At 45.5% G+C, this 12,248-nt stretch overlaps 1 protein-coding gene across 1 annotated transcript; it reads left to right on the forward strand.

Moving 5' to 3' along the window:
* Positions 1 to 28: 28 nt before the first annotated feature.
* On the forward strand, positions 29 to 6,583 carry ubl3b (ubiquitin-like 3b). The gene is made up of 5 exons (XM_083686686.1): positions 29 to 1,014; positions 3,440 to 3,548; positions 3,901 to 3,987; positions 4,260 to 4,337; positions 4,614 to 6,583. Exons 1-5 carry the CDS (start codon positions 988 to 990, stop codon positions 4,664 to 4,666), a joined length of 354 nt encoding a protein of 117 aa, XP_083542812.1. The 5' UTR covers positions 29 to 987; the 3' UTR covers positions 4,667 to 6,583.
* Positions 6,584 to 12,248: the final 5,665 nt, after the last annotated feature.

Consider the following 12,248-nt stretch of genomic DNA (forward strand, 5'->3'; position numbering starts at 1 on the left):
GCGTCATTAAATGTCCTGCCATTATTAAACGACGAGCAGTCAGATTCTTCATGTTTTTCTGATGGAAAGAAACCCTCGAGTGATTTATTCATGAAAACATTGTGATGCTTAACCCGCGTACTATGTGTTTTCTGCACCAGTCCAGCCTGCAGAGTTGTGTGATTTGTGGCATCGTTTCTGGGAGGAAGAGAGCTCCAGGAGCGGGTCTTTAGCTGCTCACTCAGTTCCTCTTTTCTGCCGCAGTCAGATCTTTTTTCAGCTAACGCGTTAGCGAGGAGCCTCAGCTAGGAGCCTCAGCTAGGAGCCTCAGCTAGGAGCCTCAGCCCGCTGCCGAAACGTCGCCTATGTGGCCATCTATCTAGTTCGCTTTTCACTACGCTTGCCAGCTGTTAAACCTTACCTTGCCGAACTAGGTAGATATTTTTGCTCAGGTAAGTTATCTTACCGACCTGCCGATTAGCTTCGTCTCTATGCAGAAGCTAAATTCCATAGCTGAGGTTAGCCAGCTAGCTAACTGGCTAGATGTGTATTTGTAGGCTCCCGGTTTGTGTATTTGTAGGCTTTGATCTTAAGTCGGTGATTGATTCTTTAAACTGATCCTAGGACCAGTGTTACTAGCTGATTGACTATCTACCACGTTTGTGAATGAATTTGAGTGTCTCTGAGATAGCATAGAGGCTAGCCAGCTAATGTTGGCTGGCTGGATAGTTTGACATCTGCCAAGCCAGATATCCGTCACTCGGAAGAACTCAGAGTCAAGTGAATTATTCTGCGTCGTGGGGCGATTTTATTTTAGCGTACTACGTTGATGAGAGTGCTAGCAAGCTAACGTTAGCCAGCTGAGTTGGTGCCAGGCTGTGGAAAGCAGAGAAGGCAGGGGGGTGAAGGTTGGTAGTGAAACACACACGGCTCTTTGTGCCAGGGGTTTGGCCCCGTCTCCGCTGGTGAAGCGCAACACTTCCTGCCTGCTCGACTCGGTTCACAGCCATGACAACTCAAAGGGATCTGGATATGGTGAGTCTGCACCCAACACGATCCACACACAGCAGAGCCCCTGGATGTGACCGTATGATGTGTCTGGTATGTGCGTGGTTCCAACGCTTGTGTCACGATGTATTTGTAGTTTGGCGGCGAGGAGCAGGGATTAACGTAAACACTCAGCAGCAGAACTATAGCAGCTGGTCTCAGTGAACAGCAGCTGTCAAAGCTCAATTTTTGAGATTGCCCCACTTTTTCTCGAGGTGAGGACTCCACTGATTTGCTTTCTATTATCCCTAGTAAGTCACAGCTCCACCCCCCCTTGGACATTTTTCATTCCGAAACAGCCTCAGTTTACCTCTGAATGTAAGGTGGGCTAGACTAAGGCCTGGTCGTGACAGGGTCTGGGTGGGAGATAAAGCCTCACCTTACTGTGGAGTCATTTATTATCATAAACAAGAATGGGTAGGAATGCAAGAGCATGCAGGCACTAGTCTACAGTTCAGGAGTTATGCAGGCCCCAACTGTAAGCAGTGTTCTGAGGTCACTGACGATGAGCTCTTTTGCTCAACACCTTACACTTGCCTATGAACCTACATTCTGTTCTACTATTTAAAAAGCAGAGATTTTCAAGAGCATGCTGTTTTTCTTTGGATTGGAGAGTATAAGAGGATATCCCTGATGGATGAAGCTTTCTCGTTACTAAGGGCAGCTGGGCAGATTTGACTTTGTTTTGTTTGCTTACGGATGAGAAGGATGAAGGGGTGGGGGTGGTGGGGGTAAGCTAAGCTTGTTAATGATGACATGGGTATGTAACCCCACATGGAGGTTATCCAGTTCAGTGGAGGGGGGGGGTTTCCTATGTTGGGGGGGGGGGGGGTCGTGTTTGTAAACAGATCAGAGTCCTGACGTCACGCCTCGTCGCCCCGTCTCTTTGTTCTCGTTGCCCCAGTTATGAACAGAGAAAGTTATGGGTCAAATGAGCACGTAGGCGTAGGCCTCTGTTAATCTTTTAACACACACTTCAGATATTGGTCTGCAAATGCAAAGATGTTTGGTAATGGTCTGTCACGTTGCCAGGCTATTTATTGAACTTTAGAGTACTGATATCCACTTGAGAGGATTAATTATTAAAGGGAGCAGTGGTTGTTGTGTTAGTGTTAGTCTGGGAACTGATGGAGAGAAAATGGGGGTGGAGGGAGACTTCTGTAAGAGAAAATGGGGGTGGAGGGAGACTTCTGGCCACTGGTGTTTCAGAGCATGTTCTCTTACAGAGGTCCTTACCTGGTGTCTCCTGTGTCGGGGCGGCCGCTGTTTCTGTTTATTAACTAATGTTTTGCAGGGCAAGAATAACACATTTGTATTCTGCTCAACAACTGATAGATGTGCATTCCTCACCCAAAGCAGCTTACAGGAAATCTCTCAGGTTTCACTACCCATTTTCACTTCCTTGTTTTCTGATACTGGCATGTGAAATTGTTCTCAAGGTCAAACCGAAGTCTAATTCATCTTCCTGGAACATATTTTCAGTTGTTGGAGCAGTTGCAAGTTTTGGGATTGGACTTATTGCAGTGTCTGTAACAACTGCCTTAACTTGTTCATTGTTTCTACTCTATTTGGTTTCAATGTGGTCTTTTATTCCCAGCCAAATGGATGATGTCATCTTTAAACCAAAGAGTGATTTGAAATCCAAGAAAGGAAAATTTAGCCTGATTAGGCCTATCCCCAAAAAAGTAAACAAGGGACTTCTCTTTTGGATTTCTGTATAGGCTTACAAAGATGAAATGGTGCCCGTCTCAGTTTATTTTAGGAGCAGTTTGAAGGCCGTAAGGAAGCGTCTCGTCAGGTGCTACTTATAGGGATAAAGCATGTCAGACAGATTTTCGCTTCTTTTTTTAGAGATGGATTTTACTTTGGGAATTGGGCACAAAGCAAAGCAGGGAAACCCCCTTTCTAAACCCCCCACCTCTATACACACACACACACCACTGCCCCCCTGGGGTTACGCATTGGCCATGTAAATTTAATAACGTGGCCCAGGGCTGTCTGGGACACCTGGGGTTATCGCGTTAGACCAACAGCCCGGAGAGGAGAGGAGCTCCCAGCCCCCCCCCCCCCCCCCCCCCCCCCCCAGCGCTGCTCCACCCTCATCCTATCTGTGCTGCCTCTGACTATAGGGGCTCACTTCAGAACAACCCTTTGAATGAAGCAGCCCAGTCACAGGGCTGAGATCTGAGATCTGCTCCAGATAAACCTAATTAGACAGGAATGCCCATTTCTGCTCAGCCTTCCAAAGGTCATCTCATGTCATTTGGGGTGAGCGAAAACGGAAGGCTTTCATGTGATTAGGCTACATGCTTTGCATCGTTAGATGGGGTGGAAATGTATATCATTCTGGATATGTGGAATTTCTGGACTGGTAGGATTGAGATCATTTTTTTCCTTTGTTTGGCTCTCGTAGGTGAACCTCCGTCTCATCCTGGTCAGCGGGAAGACTCAAGACTTCATCTTCTCCCCCAACGACTCAGCCACAGACATTGCCAAGCATGTCTTTGATAACTGGCCCTTGGGTAAGTTTTGGGTTATTGAGACGTGGACTGAAATACGACAAGACTAACTTTTAATCAAGTCATTTTGCAACCTTCTATGTTATTAATGGACTCAGTCGGATTAAGAAACTGCCATCCATTGGCACACTGGTTTCTCTTATAAGTGGAACCACATTGAAATTCTTTTGAAAATGCCGTTCTCTCTTCTCCTACGAGATGTGGATACGATGTTTATGTGCCATTTCATTTCAGGACGACCTGCTTCTTATTGATCATAAACATATTTAGTGGTGGGGCGGGGGGGGGGGGTTTACAGTAAAGTGCTCCTGAGTGTGTGTGCCTTTGTGAGTGATGCTCTTGTCTCCTGGGTCAGGATGGGAGGAGGAGCAGGTGAGCAGCCCCAACATTCTGCGCCTCATCTTCCAGGGACGCTTCCTGCACGGCAACGTCACCTTGGGAGGTATGCACACACACATACACACACACACATACACACACACACACACACACACACACATCACCTGCCACTCACTGGTAAATTCTCTGATTGTATGATGGCCCTGTTTCCTTTCCTTAAATAATTAAGGACACTTAATCTAATGAATTAATCATCAAGGCGGTAGAATCTATACAATTAACTAATTCACTAATACCTTAATTAAAGAGGATTATTTTGTGAATTTATACTATGAATATTAATGACTTATCTTTCTGTGTCTTTTTCCTCCACAGCTTTAAAGCTGCCCCCTGGCCGAACAACTGTCATGCACTTGGTTGCCAGAGAGACGCTGCCGGAGCCTAATTCCCATGGTGAGAACCAACCGCCTCTGTCTCCCCTCTCAACTAAGGGTGGTCAGACCCTCCTCTCACCACCAAGCGTCTCTGTCTCCCCTCTCAACCCAGGGTGGTCAGACCCTCCTCTCATCACCCCACTGTCTGTCTGTGGGACAGAGCTTTTATTGCTCCTGATTGAGAGACCTTGTTGTTCCCCTTAAACCTGAGAGTGTGGTGTGATATTTACTGTCTACTTGTTCAATCATGTTGTGTGCTATTTCACCTCAGGTTTCTGTCATTCTGTTTTTGTAGGTCAGAGGAACAGAGAGAAGACCACAGAGAGCAATTGTTGTCTGCTCCTGTAAAGCAACAAAAACAACAATCCTCTCCAACCACTCCCCTCCCCCACACCCCCCCCCTCCCCCTCTCATCGTCTGCCTGTCATCCATGGATCTGGGTTGGTCACAGGAAGACTGTTGGAGGCCTGTCACTATCAGGGGCTGTCACCCACTTTTGTTGCACTCTTGCCCAACCAGTGGCTTAGTAATCTTTTGTTTTTTCGTGCCAATTTATTTTAAATCAGTTTTCCTTCTCCTTTTTTGTCACCCGTTTTTCTGTTGCCAAATTCTGCCTTTTCTCTCTGTGTTGTGAGACCATGTTGTGAATCTGTACATATGCTCCCATATGTCCCATTGTGTATCCAGGATGGGCTGGCTGGATCACCACTGGTGGCCATGGATTTGAAGCCCCACCTCACACAGAAACACTGACAAACTCAGCCCCTGGACTATTGCCCCCTCATTGTTGACGTAGTTTGGATTCCTCTGGAAGACCAAGCTCACACTTTGCTACAAGTCATATTTCTCCTTATGAAATGGAAGTCCCCTTGGGTCCTTTTAGAATGGTGTTTAACCTCTCATTGCACTTGACTGGGTTGTTTATTTGAAAGTGTGTATTGTAATCAATTTTGTATGGTCTTAATCTTACCATCCTCTTACCATCTCACAAAGGAAGAGATACTATCCTACTGTTAGAATAAGTGCCATCCTCCTCATCTGTGAGTAGACTGTAGTTGTCTTGTACTGGCAGGAGATGCTCTGTCTGCCAAAGCACCGGTGGAGGGGCGTGTCTAACTGTGCCATGGCCACTCTCCTGTTTGTTCCTGGACTTGGGCCAATTGAGATGAAGAGTTCAGACTTTTAAAGGGACAGTTGTGTCAACACCTGTGTGTTTGTCTGTGTGGCTTCATCACGTGCTGAACACCTCGAGGACGAAGGATTAAAAGTATTCAAGAAGACTCTAAACAGACTCCTGCAAGGCCCACTGCTTGTGAAGGCTTGGTTTATTTTTCATTTTTAAAACTTGAGTGAAAGCATTGAAGGATTGCATCCGAGTGAGCAGTGTTATTGTGTCATTCTACATGGTGTTCACCTCTGAGCGTGACTGCTTAGACAAGACTGTCTGCACTCACCCTCCCTTGGGAAAACCCCCCCGCCACTCCCTGTCTGACTGAAGGAGTAAGGTAATCAACAGGAGAAGCCAGTTCAAAGACGGATGGGGGTAGCGGTGGGAGGGGGAAGTGGTGTGTGTGTGTGCGGCCTCCTACTGGACTAGAAGCAGGGGAGGGATTTCCTGCACGCTGGAGAATAAGAGGAAGTGATGGTGGTGTTTTACCTCCTGTTGTCTGGATGCTGTCTGTTTCTGTTTGCCTTTGATTGTGGAATTCAGTAATATCATTAATATTGAAATTTTGAAAGTGTAAATTTTTATCTTGTATTGGTATTGTTTGTTCTGTTTTTGTTAGCTGACCCCTGTTAATTGAATAATTTTGTTCTGGGGTTAGTTTGTGTATGTTTGGGAATGCATATTATTTTAGATTAGTGTGTTTGTGTATGAGTGGAATGCATGGTAGGGTTGGGGTGAACACGTGTGTTTGGATATGTGAGTTTCAGAGATGTGTGTGTGCGTGCACTTAGTGAGTGTGTGTGTTGGTGTATGTGGGGGGGGGGGGGGGGGGGTAGTGTGATGCAGGTGGTTTAGTAGGAGGGCAGATTGGTCTTGGGTGGCTGTGGTTTCCATGGAAACAGTTTGGAATTCCTTTGAGTGAGTGTCCTTTTGGTTAGTGTTTGTCAACCAATGTCACTGCTATACAATTTAGCTGAATATGAATACATGTAAAAAACTAAGAAGAAATGTGGTCTGCTTAAAGCTTGTATTATAAATTAATAAAAATCTTTAAATAAAGTTATTTCTTGTCATGTTTAAAGACATCAGACACAGGCTGTAATATGTATGAGTGTTTTACCATTTAGAAATAAAGCGCTTTATACTGTCTAAATACTTACTGTACACACAGGTCATTCACAGCTGAGCAATAACCTTCAATCCAATAACTATAAGCTTGTATCTATATGCATCAACAACAGTTTTCAATCACATTTTTCTATTTCAATCACTGAGCTCCAACCAATTAAACAGACATGCATTGACTTTAATCAGTGGACTGGCGTCACACTGACTGTGGCACAGACACAATCTCATACAATGTTCAAGTAATGTCAACATAGAAAAGATAACATGAACTGTATATCAGGTGAGGCAGGTGGAGGTAGAAATCGAAGGACAGGCTCATTGCCATGTATGGAATGGAATGGAACGTGTGTTTGACACCAGAGGGCTGTGTTGTTAGAGTGTGCTCTGTTTCAGTCCACTCACTCCTGCTTGCATTCATGTGAACATTTATAGATTTATTTACATATTCTGTGTCTTTCACTCTTCTCCTCCACTAAGCTTGTCAACCCCGTTGTTTTGGTCTGTCAGTAAACCGGCAAGAGACCCTCAGTCCCTCTTCTGGTTGTTTTAGGTTTTACACACACACACACACACACACACACACACACACACACACACACACACACACACACACACACACACACACACACACCCATACACACACACACACACACACACACACACACACACACACACACACACACACATCCACATACTGTATGGAGGGCACTGAATTGTTGTGTTGGTAGAGCACACAGGTTACCTCTAGGTGGCAGTGTTGTTTACATGCTCTGTTAGGGTTCTCGTTGGAGAACCTCTCCCTGGGGTTATCACTGTTGAAACCCTGTTGATCCACTGTGGCCTAAATCACAGAGACAGGAGGAGAAAGCCCTATCTTTGCCCTAAATAAAACATTTTCCTATACTTTTTGAGAAATGTTTATAGGCTTTGGTTTTTTGTCTGTCATACATTGATGTCGGTTGATGGTCTAAGTACATTGAATAGAATTATTGAACAATAACAGAAATTACCTGAAAAAAGATTTTAGTGCAGTTTTGTTAGATAACCACATGGATCTGGGTCGAAGTTCAATATTTATTTACGTGGCTCCTAGTGTCTGACTCTTGGAGTGTATCTTGGATTAAGGCACCGTATGAAAATCCTTGCATGTTGTAATGATTGAGTTTTAACATTTGTTTGAGCTATTATTATTCAACGTATTCTCTCCCATCTGGTCATGACGTATGGCTGCAGGACGGCCAGGTTTCCAGTTGACATTGGCAGTAAACATCAGGAAAAGCGCAGTCAACCAGACAGCCCCCGACATATTCTAAAACCTACTGCTGTTCCTAATCTCTCAAAGTCAACTAACTTCTCCGTCCATGCATCTGCTCATGTCTCTCTGTCTGTCACTCTCTCTCCCTACCTGGCTGTGGATGTGGTACCACACATAGGAGAGGGAGACGGTTACAGTGAGGTGTCTAACCTGGAAGGTACTTCATCACCTGATCTGGACGCAGGGAAACATCTGTTGAAATCATTGCTACTCTAAACACAGATACTACTGTTGAACCATGAATAAGTGGTTGCGGTCGAGCATGAGTCAGGGCCCACGTGCGGTCAGTTTGTTGAGTGTGCTGAAGTGGGCCCCACTCCAGGGCTAACCCTAACCCTAACCCACTCCAGGGTTAACTACAGGAGACAACCGCACACCATTCAGCTGGGACCATCTCAGGGGGGCAGTCTGCTATGCTGTATGTGTGTGTGTATGTGTGTGTGTGTGTGTGTGTGTGTGTGTGTGTGTGTGTGTGTGTGTGTGTATGTGTGTGTGTGGGGGAGCCAAGCTCAGAGCAGTGAGGGGGGGGTAGCATGTGACGTGGTGCAGTGGAGGCCTGTCTATGTAGTGATTTCTCTCTTTTCTGCCTGCCTCAAGCCCCCCTCCCCCCCCCCCCCTCTCTCAGAGGCCCTCTTCAGGCTCTCTGTGTAATAGGTGTGTCAATATCATAAAAGTAATAGATGTGTGAGGCTCTGCGTCGGTGGGGGGGTTGTGATTAATAAAGTGACGTTTTTAAGATCCCTATCCTTCCTGCTTCTGGCTCCTCGGCAGAGACATCTTGCCCTGTCAAACCCAGTTATATTAAAACCAGCTGTGAGTGCACACACAGACACAAATACACACACATACACACACACACACACACACACACACACACACACACACACACACACACAGTCAAGCAAATAGACTGAGGGCAGGCTACTGATACGACTGATTCTTGGCGTGTAATTGTTTTCTGTATTAAAGTATCGCTGCTTCTGGAGAGAGCAGAGGGGAGGCGGGGTGAGAGAGCCAGACAGGATGCATGAGAACTATCTGTTTGGATATCTGTCACTGTCTGTGTGAACGTGTGTGAACGTGTGTGAACGTGTGTGAACGTGTGTGAACGTGTGTGAACGTGTGTGAACGTGTGTGTACGTGTGTGTGTGTGTGTACGCTCCTGCTTATTGTTATGACGTGTACCTTCTTTTAACCCAGTTTTTTTGTGGACCAAAGCCTCACCAATGAGGAAGGCATGAAAGAGTTCAGTAGGCCAGTATGGAAACACACACACACACACACACACACACACACACACACACACACACACACACACACACACACATACGTACGCATGGGTTGAGTTAACACAGCAGGGTGTGAGTGAATGAGTTGACTTTAACACGGTCTTTAGTTGTCTTTCCCGTCACGCCTCCTTCATCTCCAGTCAACCCTAACCCTAACCCTAGCCCTAACCCTAACCCTAACCCTAACCCTAGCCCTAACCCTAACCCTAACCCTAACCCTAGCCCTAGCCCTAACCCTAACCCTAGCCCTAGCCCTAGCCCTAACCCTAACCCTAACCCTAACCCTAACCCTAGCCCTAACCCTAACCCTAACCCTAACTCTAACCCTAGCCCTAACCCTAACCCTAACCCTAACCCTAGCCCTAACCCTAACCCTAACCCTAACCCTAGCCCTAACCCTAACCCTAACCCTAACCCTAGCCCTAACCCTAACCCTAACCCTAACCCTAACCCTAGCCCTAGCCCTAACCCTTACCCTAACCCTAGCCCTAGCCCTAACCCTTACCCTAACCCTAACCCTAACCCTAACCCTAACCCTAGCCCTAACCCTAACCCTAACCCTAACCCTAACCCTAACCCTAACCCTAGCCCTAACCCTAACCCTAACCCTAACCCGTATGACTCCTGCGTTCCATATGAACGGATCCATAGGAGTCAAGCCAAGGACACAGTTTGTCTTGGTGTGTGGAAGAAAAGCGGGTGGGTGGAGTAATCAACGTAGGCCTACTGTTTTGCCTACTGTGGGTGGAGCCGCCCAGACAATCACCAGGGTTTCGCTACATCCATTTTTTATTTGGCCGTTTATTTGACCAGATGGTCCCTTGTGCTCCATAACATGTCACTGTAAAAGGAGGAGTTGGATTTGACTTTGACAACAATATGAGCTCTGGAGCTCACGGAGCTGGAGTGAGAGAAAGAGAGAAAAGTCCGAAGAGAGGTGATGGGAGGCTTGGGACATCCTTTGATCAAGGTCCTCTTCCCACAGGTTGGCAGAGAGATTAAACAACACCTAACCCCAACCCTAACCCTAACCCTAACTCTAACCCTAACGTGAATAGAAACCGTTGTTTACTGTGTGTGTTTTCAGGTTCCTCCCTCTAGTCTGTCCTTCCCTGCCTTGGCCTCTTGTTTTTCTCTCTGTTCTCCTGCTGCCTTTCCCCAAACACACTAACACACAATAACATACATCAAGATCATCTCTGGCGATGTACATACAGTATAAGGCCCTTCTTATGAACTGCACTGGTCAAAATGCTTTTAAATGAAATTCCTCTACTTGGCCCTTGGGGTTGGGAGAATGGGGAGCCCACCTAACGTATTAAAAGTAGTTCATCCATCTGTACAAAGCTCACTTAATACAGAGAGCAACGGGAAAATGTAGGGACTATCAAGGAAGAGAGGAGAGAAATCGGAGAGGGGTTAAAAGGACAGTAGTGTGTCATCGTCAGGATAAGTATAACATTAGCCTTTTTGGATTAATTGATTTGCTAAGCATAATAAGTTAACACTGGTGTTAGTGGAAGTATGACTATTAGCATAATAAGTTAACACTGGTGTTAGTGCAAGTATGACTATTAGCAGTAGTATTAGAGATGATGTAGGATTTAATACAGTAATCCCTATCAAGAGAGAGTCCTCTATGGGACGCTCCACCGCACTGGAGTCTGCTGGTCATTTTAATACAAATAGCTCACAGATGATCAACATACGGCCAGTTGAGGGTTTTGTACATTAACATCTTGCCAGAGATTTGTTGAGATTATTGGCTTGGCTCTCTGTCTGCTCATTGTTAGAGCAGGGCGAGTGGTCACTTTCGGGACTGGTTTCAATCCAAACTCTTCCTCTGGCTTCCCTTTGAAATGAACGGCGAAATAATAAGCTATGAAGAAAAAACATACAAAAGAAATGAGACAAAGGGAAGCAGGGCCAGAACTTCATGACCGCCCTCCAGAATCTCTCAGAATCGTAAATAAGTGCTCCCCAATGACAGATACGGTTCAGCTGAGGTGATAAAATGTTGTTTGTGTATACACGATAATTATAACATTTTGATTTGGTTTTGTTTAATCAAAACAGTATAGCAGATTTGTCATTGTTCTGTCTAATTTGTCTGTTTTATCAACAATTACTATAAGACAAAGTAATCATAGCATTTCTAGTGCAGCTATTGGTCCTCCACTATGGTGATAATATCGATTTGAGTATCACTAGACCAGTGACATACAAACTGTTGTTGTCATGTGTTTACATGCATTTGTGCCATGAAAGGAACAAATCTTGTTTACATTTAACTTATGATGATTAATGTTCCTCTGTAGTCCGATGATGTTAGTTACATTTCTGATCTGTGGTCATGAATATGTAGCTTTAATGGTTTCCATTTGGTTCATGTTTGTGTCCATGACTGCATCCTCTTTCATCCCTCAGTTTGACTATGGTAGTAACTGTGATTGATGTTTGGGTGGCTCTGGTGACTGTGTCTCCTCAGCGAACCACTGGCTCAGACACGTCATTCCTCAGGCTCCGTAAAGATGATAAGATGATAAGATGATAAGATGATAAGATGATAAGGCGTTGTTTGGTTGATGTTCGGTTTGGTGTTAAGTGGACGTTAGTTGTGTTTAGTTTACTGGTCTCCAGGGGGATGGGGGGGGGGGGGTGACCTAACTTGGATGTGTGCCCACCCTTTTAACAATCCCCTCTCCTCTGGCCCACAAACTGGTTCTGTGAGACCAAACTGGACCCACGCACGTCACTAGAGCTTGTCCAGAACGGTGTAACGTCATACTAACCAGCTAGTCCCAGTATTCCCAGCGTGTATTCATGTCTAATTTGTGTGACTATGAGAGTGTTTTGAAAGTGGGTGTGAGAAAGTGGGGGTGTTTCCCTGTGTGATTCAGTGCTGTATGTGTATTTACAGTCTAACTGTTTCCAGTGTATCTGCATACATTGGTGCTCTAAGTGTTTTACTGGTTTCATTTATTGGTCTTACTGGTGGCTGTGTGTTCCTCATTAAGAACATCAAACACA

This window comes from Argentina silus (genome assembly GCF_951799395.1).
Source record: "Argentina silus genome assembly, chromosome: 15".
Lineage (NCBI taxonomy): Eukaryota > Metazoa > Chordata > Actinopteri > Argentiniformes > Argentinidae > Argentina > Argentina silus.

What these genes read in the sequence shown, in the direction of transcription:
- ubl3b (XM_083686686.1), top strand. Translation starts at nt 988, where the DNA reads ATGACAACTCAAAGGGATCTGGATATG. An exon ending in CGGCAACGTCACCTTGGGAG is followed by an intron (nt 3,988 to 4,259) that starts GTATGCACACAC and finishes TTTCCTCCACAG; the next exon opens with CTTTAAAGCTGCCCCCTGGC. An exon ending in GCCGGAGCCTAATTCCCATG is followed by an intron (nt 4,338 to 4,613) that starts GTGAGAACCAAC and finishes CTGTTTTTGTAG; the next exon opens with GTCAGAGGAACAGAGAGAAG.